Below are 24,444 nucleotides of genomic sequence, written 5' to 3' on the forward strand. Positions count from 1 at the left end.
GATAATGAAAGAATGATGCTACGCACACTGTTAATGTTAGGCCAATTAATAATCTGTTCAAAGAATGGTTAAAGCGAAAGCGACAACATCTGCTTGCTGCTTACAAAGAATCTCGAGTCCTTGAAGCACTGTGTGTGCACGAGCATCGCACTAGTTTAGTTTCCAGGCACTGTTGCTTTGAATGAGGAAAAGGCAGGAGCTTTAAAACTATCTCGCGCATCAAATCATCTGTGCACACGACACTCAGGCCCTCGTCAGTGAGTGAGGAAAGCTAGTCTCACCATGTGCGTGATCCTCTCATTCGTTATTCACCTGCTTTCTTTTGCTCGTGTGAAAAGCAGTTTTTGTCAGTCGTGCTGCTTCTCAATTCTAAGGACCCATTTGCACGCAAATAGACAAATGGTCTAAGTGATCATGAGCCAGCACTAGCAATTTAAAAATGAGTTTCAGCCAGCCAAAGTGGCTAGTGGGAGTGGCTGTCTAACCCGCCACAACCGAAATCTACCCTCATTTGGCGGGTTGGTGGGTGTTAATGTAAAGCCCTGTACTGAACAACCTCAAGATGTGGGCGCTTTATAAATGCAGCAAACTTTTGGAAGCATTAAAAATATTAAAGAAGATGTGCAAAATCTTTACACGCATTGATTCAGAGACTTTTATAGAATGCATGTCACTGGTTAGAAAATGAAGGATGTCAACTGTATGAAGACTGAAATCACTAAATAGCCTTAAACAATCACTTAATGGAACAAATGAAGAATGGAAAGAAGAACCGAACAAAGGAAGAACCGAACTAATGAAGAAAGGAAGGACCAAATGAATGAAGGATGGATTCAAGGAGAGACTGAACAAGTGAAGGAAGGAAGGAATGAACAAACGAACAAATGAATAAATAAACAAAGCACCCAATGAAGGAAGGAACAAAATATGAATGAATGAGCGAACAAATAAAGGGAGGAACAAAGAAAGAAAGAAACAATGAATGAAAGAAGGAACGAATATACAAATGATTGAAGGAAGGAATGAACAAACAAACAATGGAAGGAAAATTAGAAGAAATGAATAGAGGAAGATCACTAAATGCACTACAGAATGTTACGTTTACACATCCCTGCACAAACTGCACATCAACTTTTCACAGTGTAATACTCGCTACTCTTGAGTACTTTTGAAATGTCTTCTTTTGACTCATACTTTGAGTAATATCTACAACAGATACTTTTACTCTACTTGCTCTACATTTTGGGGCAATTAATGGTACTTTTTTCTTCTTTCTTCAAAATATCTTTTGTTTTTGTCTTCATTTGAAAAAAGAAACTCATACAAATTTAGAACAAGTAAAGAATGAGTAAACAATCAAACTTTCAGTTATGGGTGAACTATCCCTTTAACAGCAGGTTTCTTTTCAAATATTTTTTTTTTTTTTTGAGGGTAGATCGGGGTGAAGTTATTCTTTCCTTTGGATGAACTGTTGCAGTACAGTCCAGTTGTAGTCATGTCTGTTAACCAGTAGAGGGCAGTGTAGAATGTGGTGAAAATATTCATTTAACCTTAATATTGCTAAAACATGTACTTTAAACATATGCATTAAATTAGAGTAAGTCCTGAGAGACTTCAATTTCTACTCAGAAGAGGAGAATAATAATGGCAGGAGGAATGCTCTAAAAGGAGCTGGGTGTCATTCGTGATAGCCTAAGCCTTAAAGCAAGAGGAAGAAGACATAAACTGGTTTCTGGCTAGTCTCTGTCACACTGTGCAGCAACCAGAGTTCCTGTTTTACTGTCAGACCTGTTCTTTGCAAGGAATAAACATATAGTAACAGTCTAGCATTTGAGATCAGTAAGATTTTGGTAACAGATTACAACAGTACATGAATATTGATGTGTTATATGTAAATTAAACCTTACTATTTTGTGAACTAATGAGTTAATGTATGCGCTTATCATGAACTTTTACTACAACATGATTCACATGTGTGAATAACGGCCTTAATTACTTGTTAGTACATGATTGTTTGTCAATTATTGTATTAATCACCACATTAGTTTATGCTTAATTAAACCATCATCATCTGTGAATATATGAAGAGTTCAGATGCAAAAACCTCTAAATGCCATCTGAAATCTTCTCTTAAAATGAGAGAATTTTTCTCAGCTCAAATCTCATTTTTCTCAAACATAGGATGTTTATGTTCAGTTATTTAAGTTTAAAGTCAACAAAACAAACTTATTTGTCACTTTAAAAGTAAAATGACCAAGCCTACACACATGAGTCGGAGAAAAATGCTAATCTTAGAAGAAAATATAAAATTTTCTTTTTTGCTCTAAACTCTTCATATAATTATGTCTGGATTTATGTCTGGATAAAAAAATATGTCTGGATAATTTGATAAAAAAAAATAATAATTATGTGTTATAGCTTAAACTTCATAACGCAAAAACAACACGCATATTAATACAGCTGTTCTGTGTGAGTTCAATTAGTCGAGTGTTGACATTCTATTTTTTTTAAATACAACTAGTTGAGTTAATAAATAAATAATCCAATCTAAAGGTTAGAAATAACAAAGTACCAAATATTTTCAATTCAGCCATTGAGTTAAACAAATAACTAAAGTTTTTTTTTAGATTGTATGCATGTCCATCTAGTGCATTTACACTGAATAACAGTAGAAAAGTAGGTAACACTTTATTTTAAGGGTCCAAAATAATGCCTTAATTAAGCATTATTAACGATTAATTTGTTAACAGTTAAGCAATTAGTTATAAGCACTAGTAATTAATGGTTAACTAAATGCTTAAAATACTCCTAAAATAGTGTTATCAGAAAGTGTTCTGTCAACAGTTTAAACAGGAGCTCATGAGTAGGATGAGGTAATGGTGTTGTGACCCTCCAAGTAAAGTCATGACATAATTATACATTAACGGCTCATGGGTTCATGTTGGTTACAATTAGCTTAAACTTGAATGTTTTTTGTACTAACGAGTAATTAACGTGACTGTTATTAAAACATAAACTCTTGTGACTCATGCTGAAGTTAAAGTTAGTTCATGATTAGCATGTGCCTTAACTCATTAAATAACAATAATTATTCAATATCAATAATAAAGTTTTATTTAGTTTACATATTAATACACCATTAATCATGCACTGTCATACAAATTTTTTTTTTTTGTGTATTGAGCTCAGTAAGGTACAAAAGGTACAAAAATACAATTAACAATTCTGAAATCTTATTAGCCTACAATTTTTTTAATAACTGTATGTGGTTTACATTTCAAATTATACAGAGTCTCTTTATTAAAAAATTGCCACAACAAAAGACAGGAAGTGCTCTGTGATCATGAAATAAGCTGCATGTAGTCAAACTGGTGTCGTATAAATACTCTGGCATGTAAACGGGATGTTAAAAAGAAAGAGGAAATCTCAGACGAGGAAATTACACTTACAGCTGAAACATAAGAGGAAAGACAAACAGCAGTTTTACAGCTGTTGGAGTCTGGCCAGCATGATTAAGGCTTCTGCTTGTTTAAATAAATAAATATAAATAAATTATTTGTGGTGATTTATAAATGATAGTTTAGTAGAATCACTACATGACTTATCATACACTGTAAAAATTATATGATCAATAGTCATGATAGCATACGTTATAGTTCATTGTTACTTATTAAACTAAGTTAATCATGTTCTAACTTGATTTTATAAGTTAATAAGCTGTTTTGAGTACCTTAACATAATATGTTCAATGGACTTATCTCCTTTTCCATCTTTACAATTCGCGCGCAGGAGTCTCTCAAAATATCCTCGTTAGCACCAATCCTGACCTGCATTTTGTCAACCTGCTCAAGTTGAAAGTGACAGTTCAATTTTGGACAAAGAACTTTGGCTGTCGGTTGTTTTCTTATTTATGTGAGATGTAAGTTCATCGTTAGAATCACAAATCGCTTTCATGAGAGATTTAAGCGATAGCTTTACTTGCTCAGCCGCCATCTTTCAGGGTATTGGGGATCTGTCGTCGGATTGTTTAGTTGAGTTTCTCACGCCAAAAGATAAAAAATTTCCTCTGAGTAACGAAAGAAATATATTTAAGAGAACATGTGATACAGTTAGAGATAAAAATATTACTAAAATAGTAGCAACTGATGAGGCACACACGTTGTTCACTGACACACGTTCTGCTTCGATGCCTGCATCACGTGACTCCGTTCAGTGGACTCATAAGGTGAATTTGATTCAACTTAAATTTCAGGCAACCAGGATTTGTTTACAGTGTGGTTGATTAAGTTACTTGTATTATAAATTATCACAATTAATATTTCAATTATTTTTGGTAAAAACAAACAAACAACAAAATCCATTGTTTAATGTTGTTTTTTAACATTAAAAGGTAGACAGCAGTTAGGAAATATTTAATGCTCAAGAAATGTTTTATTATCATCATCTGTGTTTATAAAGGCTACAATTTTTTAAAGATTCTTTGTTGACTAGATAGTATAAATAGTTTAAATAGGTAGTAATTTAAATAGTTTAGATTTTTTAGATAATTTGGGGCACTTGTGGCCCCAGGTCACTGGTTTAATTCTGGCTCTTGACAAGAATTAAAGATGCGGCGAGTGAATGAACTGCACTCCCTCTATCTTTAATACCCTAGTGTCTGAATGCAGCCTTTATGATGCAAGCTGAGACTGCATCTCTGGACCTCCAGGAACAAGATTGGTGACCCCTAGACCAGGTGTGGGAAAACTTGATCCTGGAGGGCCAGTGTCCTGCATAGTTTAGCTCCAACCCTATTCAAACAGACCTTCCTATAGAGTTCAAGTGATCTTGAAGACACTGATTAGTTTGTCCAGGTGTGTTTGATTAGTGTTGGAGCAAAACTTTGCAGGGACACCAGCCCTCGAGGATCAAGTTTGCCCATCCCTGCCCTAGACTATAGAATAAAATTAAATGGACTTTGATGAAGCTGTCGTCACTGTAATGGATAGGGTTAGGTGTGCTCATTAAAAAGCTCTGGATGCAGCTTAGATTGCACAGACCCCTCTCAGCCAAGTAGGTATCGCTGTAGTCTGGAGACCACCAAGTGGTAGGGATTACACCGCAAGTAGGCTGGTTGACCTCTAAGTGGGAGAGACTTAAACCACAAATAGGTTGCGTTTAGTTAGTGTAAGTGGAGCAGATATTAATAAAACACAACAGGTTGTTGTGAGGTTGGGTTTAGGGTTAGGATAGGTGTAGACATTCATAAAACACAATTTTGGACTCTGTGTCATGTTCAAGACATTAAATAAATAAAAACTCCCAGTTTGTATAGCCCTCTTGGACCTCAAAGGCCTACTTAGCGCTGGCTCCAACCTCCATTTACTGTATACCCTTCTCCTCTCAGCCCCTGAGCGAGCCACCAAACCCCTAATTGCTCCCTGTGAGTTAGAAGAAATAGCTGCCCATTGCAGGTGTATACTCACTGTGTGTGTTTGTGTGTGTTCTCACTCCTCACTCAAAATGTATGTGCACTTGAATGGGTTAAAAGCAGACGACTTATTTCGAGTATTGAGTAATACCATGCTTGACAAGGCTCACTTCACTTTCACTTTCAAATTAAAAGAACAACACTTTCAAATATACAATTTGAAATGCAATGTAACATTGCAATTGTCTTTCAATGACACTCTCACCTATATATATATATATATATATATATATATATATATATATATATATATATATATATATATATATATATATATACACACACACACACACACACACACACATATCTATAGAAAACATTGATTTAAAAGAGAGAACTGTGAAGGGGTGTGCTTATTTATGCCACTACTGTACATAATACCTATTTTCACATTTTATTGGGTATATCTTTAAAAAACTAATATTGCACTAACATACATTAAATAATAGTAATAGCACTTATTAATAATCTTTCTATTCAATATTTATGTCCATTTCTTACATTATAGAATATTAAACACAGGCAAATAAATGCTCTCAAAACACTGAAGTGCAAGAGCTTCTATGTGGAACTTTTTCGGCCTAAGTGTTTGACAGACTTTTTCTCAGCCTTTCTTCTTGCATTGTCTTCTTCCTTTCTCCAGAGTTCCCGCTTTTTCCTCTCCACCTCTTGCTCGGTTTTGCAACGCACCACTGTCTCCCTCTCCATCTGCACAATCTGCTCCTTCCTTTTCTCTAAAAGTTTCTCCATCTTCTTCCTGATCTTCCTCTCTGTGGCTGGGTAGAAAGACGACGTGTAGCAGCTTTTTCCATTGATGGCTACCAGAGTCTCCACTTTCTTCAAAAGGTCTATAACAGACTCGTCGTTTGTATCGTCCTTGTTGTTAAAGAAATGAAAGCCACCACTGCATTTATGGATGAATTCGCGTAGCTCTATGTCTGAACATGCAATCACATCATTCGCCGCTTTCCCCTCCAGACGATCCCCGTGAGTGAACACAATGATCGTGTACTGCCAGATTCTCTCCCCAAACATGCTCTCGATCAGCTTATGCATGCTTTTATCATCATTAGTTAAGTTCCCCACAGGCATGACCAGCAGAAACACATGCGGTCCTGGAGAATAGAGAGAGATGGACTTTAGGATCTCTCGGGTCACTTCTTTCTCAGTACTGCCAATTATATTCAGTCCCGGCGTGTCGATTATGGCCACAGGTCGACCACCGATGTTTCCAGATGCTTTGTCACAGAATTGTGTAACTCTGCTCAGCTGCATGTCCGATTTAAAAGCGTTGTACGCTAGGATGGTGTTTCCTGTTGAGCTTTTTCCAGACCCCCTCGCTCCCAGTAACATGATGCGCAGTTCCTCTGACACTGTCATAAAAAATGATGCTTTGATTAATACAGATTAAGAGTTTAATATGATCAATCTTCACAGAAACTGAACAGTACATTCTTACAATGAATTGAGTTCATTTCACTCAAACATTTAAATCCCTCTCTTTCGGTTTATTAAAAAAAAAAACTGCTTCATGATGGGTGTAGAGCACTGCCAGCAGAGGGAGGAGGCTTGGCCGGCAGAGCAGGGGAAAAAGAGGGGCTTTAGTCAGTTGGCTCATGGGCTCAAGTTAAAAAAAATAAATAAATCTGATACAAACTCTGAGGAGACACATGATTTTATAATTTACAAAGTTAAAATGCAAAGAAATGAATAGTAAATAATTTAATGCAGTTACATATACGATAGGCTGTTTGTAATTTCATAATAATATCTAACCCCAATTTGTTGTATCAACATAAAGATAATCGTGTTTATATAAACAAAATAAATGAGGAGGACTTCTCTCCTCCTGAATACAGTCAGTAATGTACAGTAATGAATACAGACAATGTGGATAGCAGTACAGCATGTCTCTTGTCCTATATATGCCAACCATTAGTCATGCTGGTAATCTGGAGGTTTTTCACAGTTGAACACAGCAGCACAGATATAGGCGATGTGTCTGAATGGTAACAAACTCAATTGATAAAAGACAAAGTCTGCTATTCTCCAATTATTGTACAGCTCTCCCAGCAAAAATGCTTGCTGCACACAAACAGGTTGGCTGAATCGGCCCTGACAGCCGATACAAAGCCATGTAACAAAATGGATCATGGAAACAAACACATAAGAGCCTTCATGAACGGCTAAATACTGCATGTTGTGCACTGTCTCACAGTTTGGCAGATCTGTGGTCCGTCCATATTAGTCTGTCATCGGAAAGCATGTGCAGTCATGAATAATTAAAAAGCAGGGTCTTCTCATAGGATAAGAAAACTGTGTTATATGAATAACAATCAGTAATCAAGGTGTCATCACTCTAATAGCAAATTCGCGCTACGCCACAATAATTATTTTAAACCCGGAAAATAAAAGTAGCTGATAAAAGCTAAAAATCATCCAGTTTTTCCCACCATTACACACACAAATCTGTTAAAATCTCAAAAAGGCACTCTAGGGTGTCTTGAAAAGGGTCATGAACTGAGAAACCACATTTCCTCTAAATCTTTAAACATGCAAGTGCTTAAAGTACTAAAAAACTTCCTGAAAGTTTCAGAACGAAACACTTTATGGTTCCTCTAAAATCAGCTTATATTGTAGGCAGTCTACTAAAACCACAGGCTCTGGAATGTTCTACTTTATGATGTAATAGAGTGAAAAAGCTCCGCCTCCACAGAAGATGAGCACCTACTTCTATTTCAAAGCCTGTTCAGCTTTGTTTATAAGAAAAACTGTTAGCCAATCAGAGGTGTGTTTCCCAAAACCATTTTTAGCCAACTAAGGTCGCGAGATCCATCGTTACAAACATAGTTTTTTGATTTGCTGTTTCCCAAATCCGTCGCTCCAATGAACATTCGCAAACTGCGTCGCAAACTTGAGCACTCGCAACTACACCTCTGGAGCTGTAGTTTGAAACATAGTTTCTAGCTGTGTTCTATTTCCACTTATCCCCCATATGCCCTATTCATTTAGAACATTCTAGCATTCAAAGTTGAAATTTAAAAAAAATAAAAAAGCATTAAGGTCATCTTTCTAATGTGTAATTTGCTTTCAAACTATTTTTACAGTTCAGTTTTAGCGATCTTCATGTTTACAATTGTGCACTCTTCGCAGTGCACTTTGAAAATATTGAAGTCATTTTGAACTCAGCCTCATGGCGAAACCTATAGGTGACCTATTATTTAAAAGCGGAATTTATGTTACGTCTCCAAAGCTTGTGAAAACAAAAAGCATATGTTAATTATTTTAATTTATAGTAGGTTATTTATTAAGTACATTATATGACATGGGCCGCTGGTTACTTTCTGCTGTAGTTTACAAGTGTCAAATTGTAAAAGTAGATTTTTCTAAAAAAAAAAATAATAATAATAAAAATTTAAAATATCTTACTTAATAATAATAATAATAATAATAATAATCATTAATATTATTAAAGTATATTTTTTCATTTCTAATACATACTAAATATTAAATTTCATTTCTTAATAAATCGCCTCTTTATTTATTCATTTATGTGATTAATATATGATATTATAATAGTGTTAGCTTTTGTAAGTGATTTTATGTTTTAGAATAGAAAATGTTATATTCTCAATAATATTTGTAAAGGAAACATAAGCCCTATATGTGCCATTTAAATATATTTCAGTTAATATGGAAAACAAGTTTTGTTTTTACCAAATCTATTATTGGATTTTATTTTAAATTTAGTTTTTGTAAAACACACACTTTTCTTCTTTCTTTTCTTCCCTCTTTTCTTCCCAAAAAGGGAAGAAAACACTTTCCCGAACGCTCGCGCTCAATCTGCCCAGTTGGTGGAATGAACTCCCTAACTGCATCAGAACAGAGTCACTCGCTGTCTTCAAAAAACGACTAAAAACTCAACTATTTAGTCTCCACTTTCCTTCCTAATCTGCAATTCCCTCTCTGACTCCTCCACTAACTACAAAAAAAAGAAAAAAAATACTGATGTTTTGCTTCTTACACTTTCTTTACATACCTGAAACTTGCCTACAGCACTTATTCATTGTTGCTCTTATAGTTGTGTAAATTGCTTTCTTTTTCTCATTTGTAAGTCGCTTTGGATAAAATCGTCTGCTAAATGACTAAATGTAAATCTAAATGTAAAACAATAAAACTTGCACAAAGAAATGATGGGGTTCTTCTCTAAAGTAGTTACTTAGAGCGTAACTTGGGTGTTTTACATTATAACTAACATGGTTCAAGCGATGGATATGCGTCAGAGAAACTATGCGTTTTGGTAAACACTCGTCACTACATCGTTCTTTTCCCAAATTATGCATCATACTATAATAGTTCAGCAGCGAGTTACGTCGTTGTTTGGGAAACGCACCCCAGAGCAGTGGGTGTTTACTTACACAATTGGTCACGTTCATGCAAACAGAGCTTTTTTGATGAGGAGGTCAAAAACAGCAAAGAAAATAAACATTTATATTAAATTATGATTTTTTATATAAAAAATCATATAAAAAAAATCTTGATTACTTTATAAGAAGACCCGAGAGAACAGTACAAAACATAAGGTAGTTCAAAACCTCTTTAAAAAGTTGAACTTAATAGAAACAAGTTACAAGAAAAAAATAATTTTTATGTATTAAGGCAAACTTGAACTGACTGAGTTGAAGTAGATTTCTAGTTCCAAGCATGCTTTGTTTCAGGAAAATAAGTGTTGAAATGAAGTGTTGTTCAATGTGTTTATCCACAAGATTAACATAAAGAGACATCAATTAGTCTGGGAATTTGCACTGTGTTGTTATTTAGAGAGGTTTCTATTGTGTTAAAGTTGTAGGATCATTGTAGTGAAGAGTACAGCCTGTGGTTTAGGTTGGGGAGGTGCTGAAAAGCCATACTGCATATTCAACAACTATAATCATGTAAGTGTGTATGCATCATGTCACCATGTTTTTGCAGTTTACACGAAGCTGATAATAGTAGCATTTTCAAAAGACATGCAATTTGAAACCTGTTTTTTTATGGCCTCAAAATGTTGATGTTGTGTCAGTGAACAGCCACATTGCACGGAAAGTTTTCTTGATTTAATTAGAAAATGTAGATTAAATTATATGTTCAATAAGTTGCGACAACATATGCTTTTTTACGTTAAGTGTAAATTTAAGTTCTTCATGTTTCTAACATATTTTTTTTAAATGTGTACTGTACATACATGATGTTTTAAGTTAATGTAATTTTTATTTCAAATGACTAAGAAGTTTAATTTGATTGAACTTAAAGATATAAAGCAACTAGCAATTTTTACTGCATATGCTATCCGTTCCCTCCATGTTTTGCAGTTTTTCAGATATCATTTTAAAAATACAAAAATGCAATTATAATTAAGGATACATTTACTTAACACCAATGTACCTATAAACTGGAAATGTCATTTTGAAAAGTTTTACTTAAAGACAACAATGTTGTCAAAATGATGTTTGAGTCGTCAAGTACTCAGACATACCTATTGAATACAGACAGTGTGAAATCATCTTATTCACAAATTAAAAACATATAATTTTCTCCAGGAAGAGGGTTACATTGCATATTGCAATAAACAATGTTAAGAAAAGAGATGTGCAAAAAATGTCTTACCATGTAAGTTTGTTGATGAATTTAAACTGGTTTCTGCCAAATTCTGCAAGTTTTCATATAGTTTATCGTGCGGTGCAACTGTTAATGAAAGACTGGGTTACTGTTTAAGTCCTTCTCTAAATAAAATCAGATTTTATGTTGACCATTTAGTTTCATTTGAAAAATATTGTGAGGAAAATCAAGCCATTATGCTACTCACAGCCAGTGGATGAATCCAGTACAGAATCAATCTCATTTTCAGAGTCAGTCCCATCTTCCTCAAAGTCATCTTTCTTTTCATCTGCCTTCATAATATCCATCTTACCCTGATGATTTTTGGATGCAAAGAAATTAAATACAATTTTTATGAATAATAAAAAACACCACACTGCAAAGTATAATTTCTTTTGGAATTCTCAGTAAAACAATCTGAGTAAAATTTATTTACATTAAAGGATTTTTTTTTTATTTGCATTTCCCCCCAAAACTATTAACCTCATTTTTATGCTGAATAATGCTTTAAGTTTATTGCTATAATGTGCAGCTTTTAAAACCGGAGCATCACACTGCAGAATATAAAAATTCCTTTTCAACTTTCTTGTCTGTTTAATAGTTAAAACACAATTAAATGTAAAGAAAGCTGCATACTATATTGTGTCACATAATTATGCTTTAAACTTAAATCTCAGATTGATGCTGTATGCGATCTCTAGCTTAAAAATCTGTAATCCCACCATGTTTGTCTTCACCCTCAAACTACTACAACATCAAAAAATAAGACAACTTACCACAGATGATGAAGTTTACAGTGTTAAACCTGTATAATACACACCTGTACATCGATGAGACGAACACTTGTGCGTAAAGAGTATGAAATATTCTGGTTTCATCTATGCAATGAAGACAGTTTTCTGTGGAAGATGTGTAGTACACTTCACACCAGTATCGACTAGTTGCAAGCAAGAGGGCTGGTCTTGTTGAAGGATGCAATGAATGAATTAACAGGTGTTTCACTGAGGCACAGGACTAGTTAAACATGTTAGTCAGGTAATATGGAGTAGCTGACATGTTTCAATAAAAATGCCCTTCCAGCCTCGAAAGTGGAGGTATTTCTTTCAAATCCGAGAAACTATAACTAAAGGATCTAAAAACATTTGAGAGTACACAGCCGAAATGTATGTTAATATGAAGCAGTCACTGTATTTATTTGACCGAGTCAACCACTAATGTACATGATTTAATATAGGACTAACAACAATTTCCTTGCTTTAAAAAAAATACTATTATAAAAAATATATAAATTTTATAGTCTACTGGCAGATGCCACAATAATAGTAAAGTCAGTGTGTAGTTTTCAATTGAGCTTTATAAACCATAACCACATAGAAACTAGTGGTAACCTTTTCGAGAAAGATTTTCCTTTTAACGTGTCCATTCAGTGAAACTAAATATAAAGTCTTTTGTTAGTTTGTTTTGTAATGTTGTGTGTGTTCTAAACACTGCATTTTTGCTCACAGTTCCTTTTTTCAAGTCTGAAGGAGCTGCTGTTTAGGTGTCTGATTGGCTACAGAATGTGAGGTCAAAAGCAACTTTTGTTCAATCGTCTTTGAGGAAATTTCTACACGCTTTCCCATTGGCTTAGGTAAACCCGGAAGTCGACTAGTCTATTGTTGACAGGGAAGTCTCATGCAGCTACAAATCTGAACACAGATATCGTGTTATTTGATTTTTTACCTAAATATATAAATCTTCCAGTGTCCAAGGATGGGATCTACAGACATGAAACTCATGGATGTCTTTTCGTATGAGAGTCTTGTACATGCAGTCGCCGGTGCGATGGTAAAAGTCTTTATTTGCTTTTGTGACCTCCAACTGCTGCGAGACAGCATGACAAACTCATCAAGACAAATACACATTTAAATAAATAACATTACACACAAAACTACATCTATAACTTAGCTCAATTATATCTGGAATCGTAGGGTTTAAAAAGCAACATATTAAATATAATTACATTTAAAGTTAAACAAATTACGTACTTCAATGCGTATTACTATTCAAAAATTAAGTTTTGATATTTATTGCAGAAATTGTATAGATGGAACACAATATACATACATACATACACACACACACACACACACACACACACACACACACACACACACACACATATATATATATATATATATATATATATATATATATATATATATATATATATATAATGATTGTTTGGTTCAATAATTTTGACATATACAATGTATTTTTTAAAAAAGTGCAACTTGCTTTGTGATTTAGGGTCACATATGCACTTGAAAGTATAGTTCTTGATGTTACTCTACTGTATGTTTGCAGGGCAGTGTTACAGCAATGACTGTTTTCTTTCCCCTTGACACCGCTCGGCTCAGGCTGCAAGGTAAATCACATTCGTTTGTTTGTTTATTTCCCTTTCCCCCTTCTGTTCTGCTGATATTTATCCAACCATCCATCCATCCATCCATCTCTATATATGTCTGTCTGTCTGTCCATCCATCCATCTGTGGTGTTTTTTGTAATCGCTATTACTTCTGTTTCTGTGTAGTTGATGAGAAGCGGAAAGCCAAATCAACCCCAGCCATTCTTTCAGAGATCATCAAGGAGGAGGGTCTGTAAGTTGTTTTTTTTTTTTTATTCATATATTGATTTGTTCCTTTTCATTTAACCGTTGATCAATGACTGTGTACTCTTTGTCTCCAGGTTGGCTCCATATAGAGGTTGGTTTCCAGTGATCTGCAGCCTCTGTTGCTCAAACTTCGTTTACTTCTACTGTTTTCATAGTCTGAAGGCCACTTGGCTACAAGGTCAAAGATCAACAGCAGGGCGGGACCTTATTATTGGCATTGCTGCAGGTTTGCTTGTTAAAAAATACTGAATGATTTAAAACAGATAAAATAGCATCTATCTATCTATCTATCTATCTATCTATCTATCTATCTATCTATCTGTCTGTCTGTCTGTCTGTCTGTCTGTCTGTCTGTCTGTCTGTCTGTCTGTCTGTCTGTCTGTCTGTCTGTCTGTCTGTCTGTCTGTCTGTCTGTCTGTCTGTCTGTCTGTCTGTCTGTCTGTCTGTCTGTCTGTCTGTCTGTCTGTCTATCTATCTATCTATCTATCTATCTATCTATCTATCTATCTATCTATCTATCTATCTATCTATCTATCTATCTATCTATCTATCTATCTATCTACCTACCTACCTACCTACCTACCTACCTACCTACCTACCTACCTACCTACCTACTCCATCCATCCTTCCATCCATCCATCTATCTATCGCATATGTTTTTATTTTAGTGCATTTAATTAAATGTGATTCATATGCTCTACTGATCAAAGGTTTGTAAAAAGGGCTGCATTTATATGATCAAATATTTTGTAAATAAACAATGTGATTAATAAATAATTTTAGAGTTTAACAAAATACTGGAGTTATGGCTGCTGAAAATGGAGTGTTGCCCTCACAAAAACAAATTACATTTTTAAATGTGTTAAAATACAGAACTGGTACATTTAAATATGTTGCTGTAATGTTCTTGCTGTATTTTGCATTAAATATGTACAACAAATAAATGTAGCATGACTATTTGACCGGTGTGCCAAATTTTAGAACTCGTATAAATGTCCATATGGCTGTAATCAGACGTAGATCCATCTAAATTGCAGTTAAACACATTCGATATCCTAAATATTCCAGCCTTTTGACCATACTTGTATTTTTTCATGTACATAGCTTCTGCTAGGATTAAACTTAAACCGTCTGCCTGCAGGTGTGGTGAATGTCCTTGTGACCACTCCACTCTGGGTAGTCAATACCAGACTGAAACTACAGGGGGCGAAGTTCAGAAATGAGGACATACAGCCCACACACTACAACGGAATCAAGGGTAAACAATAGCACAAATGATCAAATGTTTTTCATTCTCTTTAAATAAAACATGTGTCCAGGGAGGTAATCATCAAGTGATCTCTCTTTCTGTAGATGCTTTTGTGCAGATCATGCGTCAAGAAGGAGTAGGTGCTTTATGGAACGGGACGTTTCCCTCCCTGTTGCTGGTGCTTAATCCAGCCGTGCAGTTCATGATCTACGAGGGTCTGAAGAGGCAGATCCTGAGGGGCGTCCACAGAGAGGTCAGAACACACTACTGATCTTATAATAGATGGTGGATTTTTTGAAGAGTGGTTCATTACATCTCACAAAACTCACAGTTTGGGTCAATATTAGAGCTTTAAAACTGATTGTGATTACTTATGATAAAACAGTACGTTAATGTGAATGATAGGGCTATTTAAATGGATGGTTTACCCAAAAATGAAAATACTGTCATCATTTACTCCCAGCATTTATTCCAATTGTGTTCGAGTTTCTTATTCTGTTGTGCACAAACAAAGATATTTTAAAGAATGTTGGATATTGGCAGCCACAGACTTCCATAGTGTGTTTTAATCTCATTGCTTTCCAGCATTCTTCAAAATATCAGAAGAAAGAAGCTTTGGAAACATGTCAGTGTGACTAAATGAAGAGATTATTTTTGGGTGAACTATACTTTTACATGCATTTTAAAGGTATTTATTTATTTATTTATTTTTATACTTTAATCTTGTCATTGGCCTGAATGACCATACTTGCTGTATTGCCACCTTCATTAGGTTTTCTTATGCCACTGTGCCTTCATAGTGTAACAGTTTTGTCCATCACACTTTTTATGTTATCAATATATTTTATAAAGAATATGCCAATATGCTCTCGTTCATGCAGTTGTAAAGATGCTTTAGTCTTTTTAAGTTCTACTGATCCTCTGCTATTTGAAATAATAATAATTTTATTGGATTTTGTTTGAACTTTAGAAAAAAATAACAGGAAAAAATACAAACTTAGTCTGAAACATCGAAACACTGGGAATCAAAAAAAAAAAGATTAAAAAGGTAAAAATAAATTAATTACATAAATTCAAATAATAACAATACACACACTACCGGTCAAAGGTTTGGGGTCAGTAGGTTTTTAAATGTTTTAAAAGAGGCTTCTCCTGCTCGCCAAGACAGCATTTAATTTATCAAAAATAAGGTACAAATTGTGAAATATTATTGCACTATAAAATAACTGTTCAAATGTAGATTATACTTTAATCATTTAATCCAGTGATTTTATCCAGTGACATTCAGTCTTCAAAGTCACATGTCCTTTAGAAATCACTCGAATATCAATTATTATTAATATTATTATTAATAAAAGCAACAATGACTGGAGTAATAATTTCATTTGAAACTACGTACAATAAGAAAGCAGTTATTTAAATTTTAGAAAAATATTTAACATTTTAATTGATGTTCTTTAAAAAAAAGACATAAACTGACCCTAAACTTTTGACTGGTAGGGTATTTCAAAAATCGCTTGGAGTAAGCAAAAAATCCATTAGTTTGCACTTTTTACAGATTTACAGAGTATATATGAAACAAGCATAATTTAGATACTAAAGTTATATTTTCTTCAATTAATTTCCCAATCATGATAAGTGTCTCATTCCAAAATGTTTCGATCTCATTGCACTCCCGTATACAGTAATAAAGGGTACCTGTTTCTTCATTGCATTTTTTACAACTTTCAAGTATATTTGGGTTTCAGATATTTGTTAAACACATTGATATTTCAATAATGCATTGCTTTTTCCATATTCATTAAGAAACTAAATGACTGTCCTACTATAAAAAGCAATGTTGGCACTAAAACTGTTCTACAAGTTAATTCATAATTTGTTTATTTGTGATACTTTGCAATGTAAAAAAGTAATTAATCAAAATTAAAATCAATACAAATAAAAATTAAAATAAGGATCAACAGGGATCTATTTAACCCCTATTTTATAATACACTCAAGTTCATAGTTTAAAACTTTTATCAAATTAAAGCCATTGCAGTAATATAAAAGCTATTATTTAGGAAAGCTTTTTATTCTCAGCAGATCTGATTATGATTACATATGATAAGTATAAACAAATGAGTCTATTCACAAAATCTCTGTCACCAGGAGACCAGGAACGGCAGCATTTAGGATATTAAGGAGCTTGCAGAAGACAATTAGAAGTGTTTGAGTGAATTTGCTCATTCAAATCAGCACTCATGATGAGCGAGCATCTGTTGTTAAGAATGAGTAAACCTCTCCACACATGGCTATGGATGTGTGTTGCTACCATAGTAACACGGCAGTAAGATTACGCAACTCCTTAGCATCCATGCATAAGATTCAAACATATTTAGCAGAGTTCACCAAAGTTTAATTCTGCAAAGACGTCTTCATCCTCCTCTTTATGTTCACTTTAAATGTGCGGGATCTATTCATATGACAGTATTCCATACATTTTTTCAATTGAAATCAATTGCAGTAAGTTTTATTACTGTACAGTATATGGTATTATCACAATATTGGAAAAAGATGCATAGAGAATTACTTTACTAAATATGAAAACAAAAATAATTATGTTTTTTAATGCTATATTGTAAATAAGGTCAGAGTAAACAAATATTTTAACCAAATTAAATTGCCAATGTATTATTAGGTGACACTTTGCAACAAGCTCTCATTAGTGAACACTGAATTTTATGTTACACATTGAGTTTTGTTGTGTTGCCCTATTGTATTTTTTTAATGAATATTCTTAAAACGTTTCTGAAAGTAAAAAAGGTAACACTTTAAAATAATGGTCCATTAGTTAATGTTAGTTACTGTGTATACTAACATGAACAACCAATTAGCAATCCATTTATTTTATCTTTGTTAACTTTAGTTAACCTTATTTAAGTTAAATAACATAAGTTCATGTTAACTCCGTGCATTAATTGATGTGAACAAGCATGAATTTGGATGTGAATAATGCATTAGTACATGTTAAACTATGATTAATAAATGCTTTACAAGATTATTCATACTTAGTTAATGTTAGTAAATGCATTAACTAATGGACCAGCATTCTAAAATGTTACCAAAAATTTTTTGCAGTGTTAAATTACTCACATGTCCAGGTTTTTTGGCATTTCCAGTTCACACTCATACTGGTCACAGTATGTAAAGAAAAAAAGCAAACATACAATGTAGCCAAAGACGGATCTTTAGACAGATTGTATAAATGTTAAATTAATTACATACATACTTGTATATAAATATAAAAATCTGACTACAAATAGTACATGCAAACCTATACTAAGTTAACAAATATATGAAGGGTTTGCTTTCCATAAGAACAGTAAGTTTTATTCAACTTGCATATTTAAATTAACAAACTACATATTCAGACAATCAAGAAAACCAATAAATAAAAAATTTGACTTATTTATTTGTTTGGATGAGTGAAAGCCTGAACTTATTATGTTTCAATGTGTTCCTGACAGCTCTCCTCAGTGGAAGTGTTTCTTATTGGAGCCGTCGCTAAGGCCGTAGCAACCACCATAACCTACCCACTCAGACAGTTCAGTCTGTTCTACGGGTAAGACTTCCAGACTATGGGTGATTTTTATTATTATTATTATTTTTTATTAATTTCTTTATATAACTGGTTTTGCTTGATTTCTCATGAACATCACAAAGAAACTCATTCAGTTTCAAGTTAAAGCTTTAAAGAAACTAGTACATTTTTGGAAAACATTATTATTATTAAAATGTCTAACCGTTCAAATGTTCGAATTTTTCTTTCAATCATTCAAAACTTCAAATTTATTATGCTGAATTGTTTAGGAGCAATTAAGAGCTACAGGAACAATATATTAAACTGTTTTATACAGAACTCATCCCTGAAATGTACCTACAGATCACATAAAATGAGTTGGCAGAATATGTAAGACACAGTAGGCTATAAAAAAAGACTGATCAGTGACTTTTGAGAATCCATACATTGTCTAATATAGAAATAAATAGCTAATGATTTCTGAAAGATCAAGACTGTCGAAATGATCCTGGAAATTCAACTTTGTGAACACAGAATTACAATTGAAAATATGTTCAAAAAGAAGACCATCATTTATTTGTTCAGTAAAACTGTTTTCACTTTTTTTTAATGTGAGCCGGTTTACCCTAATTGTGTTTATGCTTACAGTTTCGTTCACTTCAATTTTTTTAGCTGCAATAAAATAAAGAAAAAAATTCTTGTTATGCTGCTTGTTTTTTTCTTATTTTATGTGTAGGCCAAATGACTGTGATTACATGAGATGAGATTTATTTTGGTATCTCTCAAATTAAATTTATAAAAGTATTATAAAAGTGATCATCAAATGATTCTTAATTTAAAAATGCATCATAATTTTTTTCAATCAAATCATCCTTTGCTCATTCCAAACCTTTGTCTGTCTTCTATTGAAGACAAAGACGTTTTTTTAAGTAAGCTAGAAACCTGTAACCATTGACTTCCTTAGTCTAAACTAAAGGTTTGGAAACACCTTTTGGGTGTATATCCCTTTTACAAATATGGTCATGCGCTTAGTTGAATTGGATTTTTTGCATTTACCATAGTTTTTTTTTTTCTGCTGGTTTACCACTGGTTTGAAAACAACTTAATGTAATGTTTTTATTTTGTTAGTATGAGGATAGTAAATTGTATTTAAGCTGTTGTCCTCATCTGTGTTTAGTTTGGCCAGCACGGGCAGCCTGCAGGTCAGTCCAGACTCCTGAACAGCCTGAGATCCGTCATGTATCTGCTCATCAACAGAGTCAGGTACAATAAAACACACACACTTGCTTCATTGAAAAGGTTCTGCATTATGATTTTTTCTTTTATAGCATTGTGGGTAATGTTGCTGTTTGAGCTTCTTCTACAAAGCGACTATTATCAAAGTACAGTGCAAAGTGAGATATCATTCACAGAATTCATTTTTAAATTGACAGTTCACCACAAAATATAAATATAAAAACCTTTTTGAGGTTCTCTTTTTCTGTTCATTTGAGCACAAAAGAAGAGATTTTTAAGAATGTTGGAAACCAGTAGCCATTGACATCCATATTAGGAAAGGAAATACTATGAAAGTCAGTGTTTACCAGTTTTTAGCATTTTTCAAAATATCTTTTATTGTGTAACAGATGAAAGAAGCACAAATAAGTTTGAAACATGTAGAGGGTAAATAAAATATATGTGTGTACTATCCTTTTAAATTTTTACTAAATTGCTTTTTAGATTACAACAATCTTCTTCCTGGGTTTGTTGAACCTGAATTTATATATGTTCGTGAATCAGAACACACTGGGCCGGCTGACCAATTAGACTCCCTTTTTTATTTCGGAGGGAGGGGATTCATAGAACCAGCAAGTCAGCAGACCATCTAAGCAGAGCAAAAACAACAGCATAGAATACTGTATTATTATATGTAAAATACTGTGATATATATATATATATATATATATATATATATATATATATATATATATATATATATATATATATATATATATATATATATATATATATATATATATATATATAAATAAAAACAAAAAACAGAACAAGACCTCAAAAGTAGCTCATTGACCTCTCCTTTAATCTGAATGTGTTTATGTAGAGCAGTTAATTTTTTCTTTTTTTTTTCCGTCTCTGAGCTGCCACACAACTAATTGTCAGCTTGTGCATCTGAACTCCTGTCAAACTAATGTTTGTTGATTGATTGACTGCAGGAAGTGGGGCATTCTGGGATTGTTTAAAGGCCTGGAGGCAAAGCTGCTTCAGACAGTCCTCACCGCTGCGCTGATGTTCTTACTGTATGAGAAGATCGCAAGCACCACCTTTAGGGTCATGGGGGTCAAACGACCAATGACCTCCCATTGATTTCCAACAGGGCGATTATTGGGAAACTGGTATGAGTAGTAATCAAATCATGTTTAGTGTTTTATATGTGAAAGGACTATTCAGTGCCAGTCAGAAGTTATATACTGTACAATACACGCTGACTACGTATCAATTTTGGTTTGTTTTGTTAAATTATATGGTTAATATGACTGGATAGTGAAGGAAACTCAGCCAAAAAGTGCCAAGAAAGATGAAATGATCAAAAGAGCTGCTGTGCAAGTGAGAAACATTTAGAATTTTGAAAAGTATGAACTCAATTTAAAACAAATAACAAATGTTACTAATTCAAGTACTGAAATTAATAACTGCTCCATAAAAAGTTAACTTAACTTAAGTCCATTAAGTTAAGGTAACTCAAACCATTTTAAGAAACCCGATTGCAACAAACCATTTAAGTTTAAAAAATGAATCCTATTGAGTACTGTGAACATAATCCATTTGAGTAAAGGAAGCAGTTTGAGCACAGTAAAACCCAATAAATGAAGAGAACTCAAATAAGTCTAATAAGATACCTAATTAGTTAAGGCAACTCGAACGGTTAGAGGAAACTGATTGCTACAAACCATTTGAGTTAAAAACTAATCTATATGAGTACTGTGAACTTACTCCATTTAAGTTGAAGTAATGAGCAATTTAATTAACTCGTTACCTTCAACACTGAGTTCAAAACTCTTTTCAAAGTAGTAGAATTAACCTTTAGTCAATTTTGAGTTAACTACACTCACTTGATAAAGTTGACTGTTGGGTTTTACTGTGTAATAAGGAATTATATGAAGCAAATCAATGTAGAAGTATACAGTTGAGGGCCAAATGATTAGCCCTCCTGTGAACATTTTGATTCTTTTACAAATATTTATCAAATGATGTTTCACAGAGCAAAGGATTTTTCCATTTCCTATAATATTCTTTTAAAATAATAAAACATTTCCTATAATATAATTTTTTTCTTATAGAGAAAATGTTATTTCTTTTAGTTTGACTGCAGTTTTAAAAAGCGTTAAAACTAATTTTAAGGTCAAAATTATTAGCCCAGAATAATTTTCAGAAATGATCATTTTTATTTTCAGTTACCTATAGACTTATCTAATTAACCTAATTTATCTAGTTGAGCCTTTAATTTGCACTTTAAGCTCAATAATTATTTTTTAATTAATTAGTAAAATACCATGTGCTGTCGTCAGGGCAAAGACAATTTAAATGAGTTATTATGAACTAGTTATTCAAATTATTGTTTAGAAATTAGTTGAATTTTTTAGTTAAGGAGCACCTAGGAGATATTTTTAAGTAATTAAAATTTAATAGGAGGGCTAACAGTTTTTACTTTAAGTGTGTGTGTGTGTGCGTGTGTGCGTGCGTTCGTGTCTATTAATAAAACAATATTAATACATATAAATACCAAAATAACACTTATTTTATTTATTACAAATTGGTTACTTTAAAAATGAACAATATAGAATACTTTTGACATTTGAAAATGTTTTAGTTGTACATAATTCTATTTTCCATAGTAATTTTTTACTCTTGCTCATAAATGATCATAAAATCATAAAATATCTTTCTTTTGTACTCTAGGAAATAATATAGATAAAACAAAATAGTTTAAGAATTCACATGTTTGTATCCATTTTTAATTTAAAATATTTCAATTCTGTTTTTTGAAATGTGGAAAAAGCAGCGACTGAGTTCAAACATTTGACTGATAGTGTTTCAATACAAATGAGTGATTACAAATAGGATATACACACACACACTTACTAAAATCAAATCAACTCAATAAATTAACACCGTTACATTAAGAGGTCAATAGCTTGGTCACGATCTAGTGTAGCTTTTTAATAAAGCGTTTGATTAAAAAGTATGTGCTAACATGGTTTTAGCAGAACTAAACGTGTTTACAAAGTGTCAAAAAGAAAATCAATCCTGTAAAGGATCTGCTTTTGTGCTGTCAACAAAAAAGAAACAACTTCCAGACTGGTTTATCTGGTTGTGTGTAAGTGATACTTGATTTTACTTGACAAACACAAAGCCGCTGAGTCTTTAGTGGACCTTTAACCTAAAAAGTTTACAGTCTGATCTTTAAAATAGCTTCCTTCCATCATTCGTGATTGGGACTTGTGGAATAACCTGTTTATGAGCAGCTTTGGCCAGAATTAACACCTGAACTGTGAATGTTACACAAGACACAGAGGCTTATGGGTATCATTTACTGTATATACATATTTCATTGTCCACACTGCACTAATGTAATGTAAGAATCTTTTGCACGGAATTAGCTATTTATGAATGTAAAATGTTTTTTCTTAATTGTCAGAATGGTTTTATTAACACTGAATAATGCAATTGTGAATGATGATTCAAACTATAAATCATTTTGTTATATTGATCAATTATTGTTTATGTTTTATAATCTCTCTGAGAAATTTCTATGCAGTAAAATAATTGACTGAGATGTGATATAAATGTGATATGAAGGGGAGTCGTTTCTATTATTTCTGTTTGCATTTAAAGGAGCAATCTTCATCTAAAGCAGAGATGCCCAAACTAGGGCTCGCTAGTTGGCCCATTTTAACTGATTTGGCCCACCATTCCATTGGCCCACCATTCTACTCCGAGAAAGGTGTATGAATGATGGGCAGGGTTGGGGCGAATGATTTTAACAGAGATTGACATTTCTAGTTTAAAATAAGCTTTTTGTTTGTTTGTTTTATTGCTGAGCTACAAAAAAACCCAACTTAAATGTTTCATTAAAATGTACATGTTAAATACGTAAATAAATACTTTGCAAAAATGTAAATACTGTCACTTGACAGATAGAGGACAATGCAGAAGACATCTGCGAGCAAATTAAGGCAAAATCAGGTGCAGCTTGACTAGCGTAACTTCATTCTGTTATAAATAAGATTGTTTTACCTGTAATAAGTTCATTAAAATGTAAATTAATTATTATTAGTATTAGTTAAGTATAAAGCAATGTTTTCTAGTTATTTTTAAATATTATTAAGTAAATAAGGAAGTACCCATGCCACCTAAATTTACCTTTGGCCCATTAGCCTCAATCTAGTTTTGCTTTTGGCCCTTCATAAGAAAACCTTTGGCCACCCCTGATCTAAAGTATAAAAAAGAAAGAGATTTGCATAAAATTGCCACCAGATGGCAGTATGATCACGCTTTTTGTTCTGTACTTCAACTCAATTTTGTTCTCAATGTCCTAATACTGTAATATATTTATAATGGTTTTAGTTATTTGTAATATTCGTTATCATTTTTTGAATCAAAATAGTTACAAAAATAAAACAATAAACAGCAAAAAAAAAAAATAATAATAATTCTTATGGTTTGGCCACATTTTACATTTTTAAAACAGTATTTTTTATATATTATATTATATTGTATTATATTATATTATATTATATTATATTATATTATATTATATTATATTATATTATATTATATCATTCACTTGTTTATTTGAATAGACAAAATGTTGCA

General features: G+C 32.9%; 2 protein-coding genes across 2 annotated transcripts; one reads left to right on the forward strand and one right to left on the reverse strand.

Annotated features, from left to right (window-relative positions):
* Positions 1–5,850: 5,850 nt before the first annotated feature.
* LOC571582 (GTPase IMAP family member 7) lies at positions 5,851–12,046 on the reverse strand. Its single transcript, XM_005171622.5, has 4 exons — positions 11,928–12,046; positions 11,316–11,421; positions 11,117–11,194; positions 5,851–6,843 (listed from the first exon to the last, which is right to left on the reverse strand). Exons 2-4 carry the CDS (start codon positions 11,413–11,415, stop codon positions 6,032–6,034), a joined length of 990 nt encoding a protein of 329 aa, XP_005171679.1. The 5' UTR covers positions 11,416–11,421; positions 11,928–12,046; the 3' UTR covers positions 5,851–6,031.
* A 695-nt stretch (positions 12,047–12,741) lies between these two features.
* Positions 12,742–23,431, forward strand: slc25a17 (solute carrier family 25 member 17). Its single transcript, NM_001099261.2, is given in 10 exon segments — positions 12,742–12,934; positions 13,454–13,514; positions 13,680–13,746; positions 13,835–13,986; positions 14,902–15,018; positions 15,114–15,262; positions 18,518–18,586; positions 18,589–18,612; positions 19,748–19,833; positions 20,784–23,431. Coding segments are annotated over 10 exon segments (951 nt in total). The 5' UTR covers positions 12,742–12,859; the 3' UTR covers positions 20,935–23,431.
* Positions 23,432–24,444: the final 1,013 nt, after the last annotated feature.

The sequence above is a fragment of the Danio rerio genome, chromosome 3 (genome assembly GCF_049306965.1).
Source record: "Danio rerio strain Tuebingen ecotype United States chromosome 3, GRCz12tu, whole genome shotgun sequence".
NCBI classification, from domain to species: Eukaryota; Metazoa; Chordata; class Actinopteri; order Cypriniformes; family Danionidae; genus Danio; species Danio rerio.

What these genes read in the sequence shown, in the direction of transcription:
- LOC571582 (XM_005171622.5), bottom strand. Translation starts at nt 11,415, where the DNA reads ATGGATATTATGAAGGCAGATGAAAAGAAAGATGACTTTGAGGAAGAT. An exon ending in ACTGGATTCATCCACTGGCT is followed by an intron (nt 11,195 to 11,315) that starts GTGAGTAGCATA and finishes TTTCATTAACAG; the next exon opens with TTGCACCGCACGATAAACTA. An exon ending in TTCATCAACAAACTTACATG is followed by an intron (nt 6,844 to 11,116) that starts GTAAGACATTTT and finishes TTTTTATGACAG; the next exon opens with TGTCAGAGGAACTGCGCATC.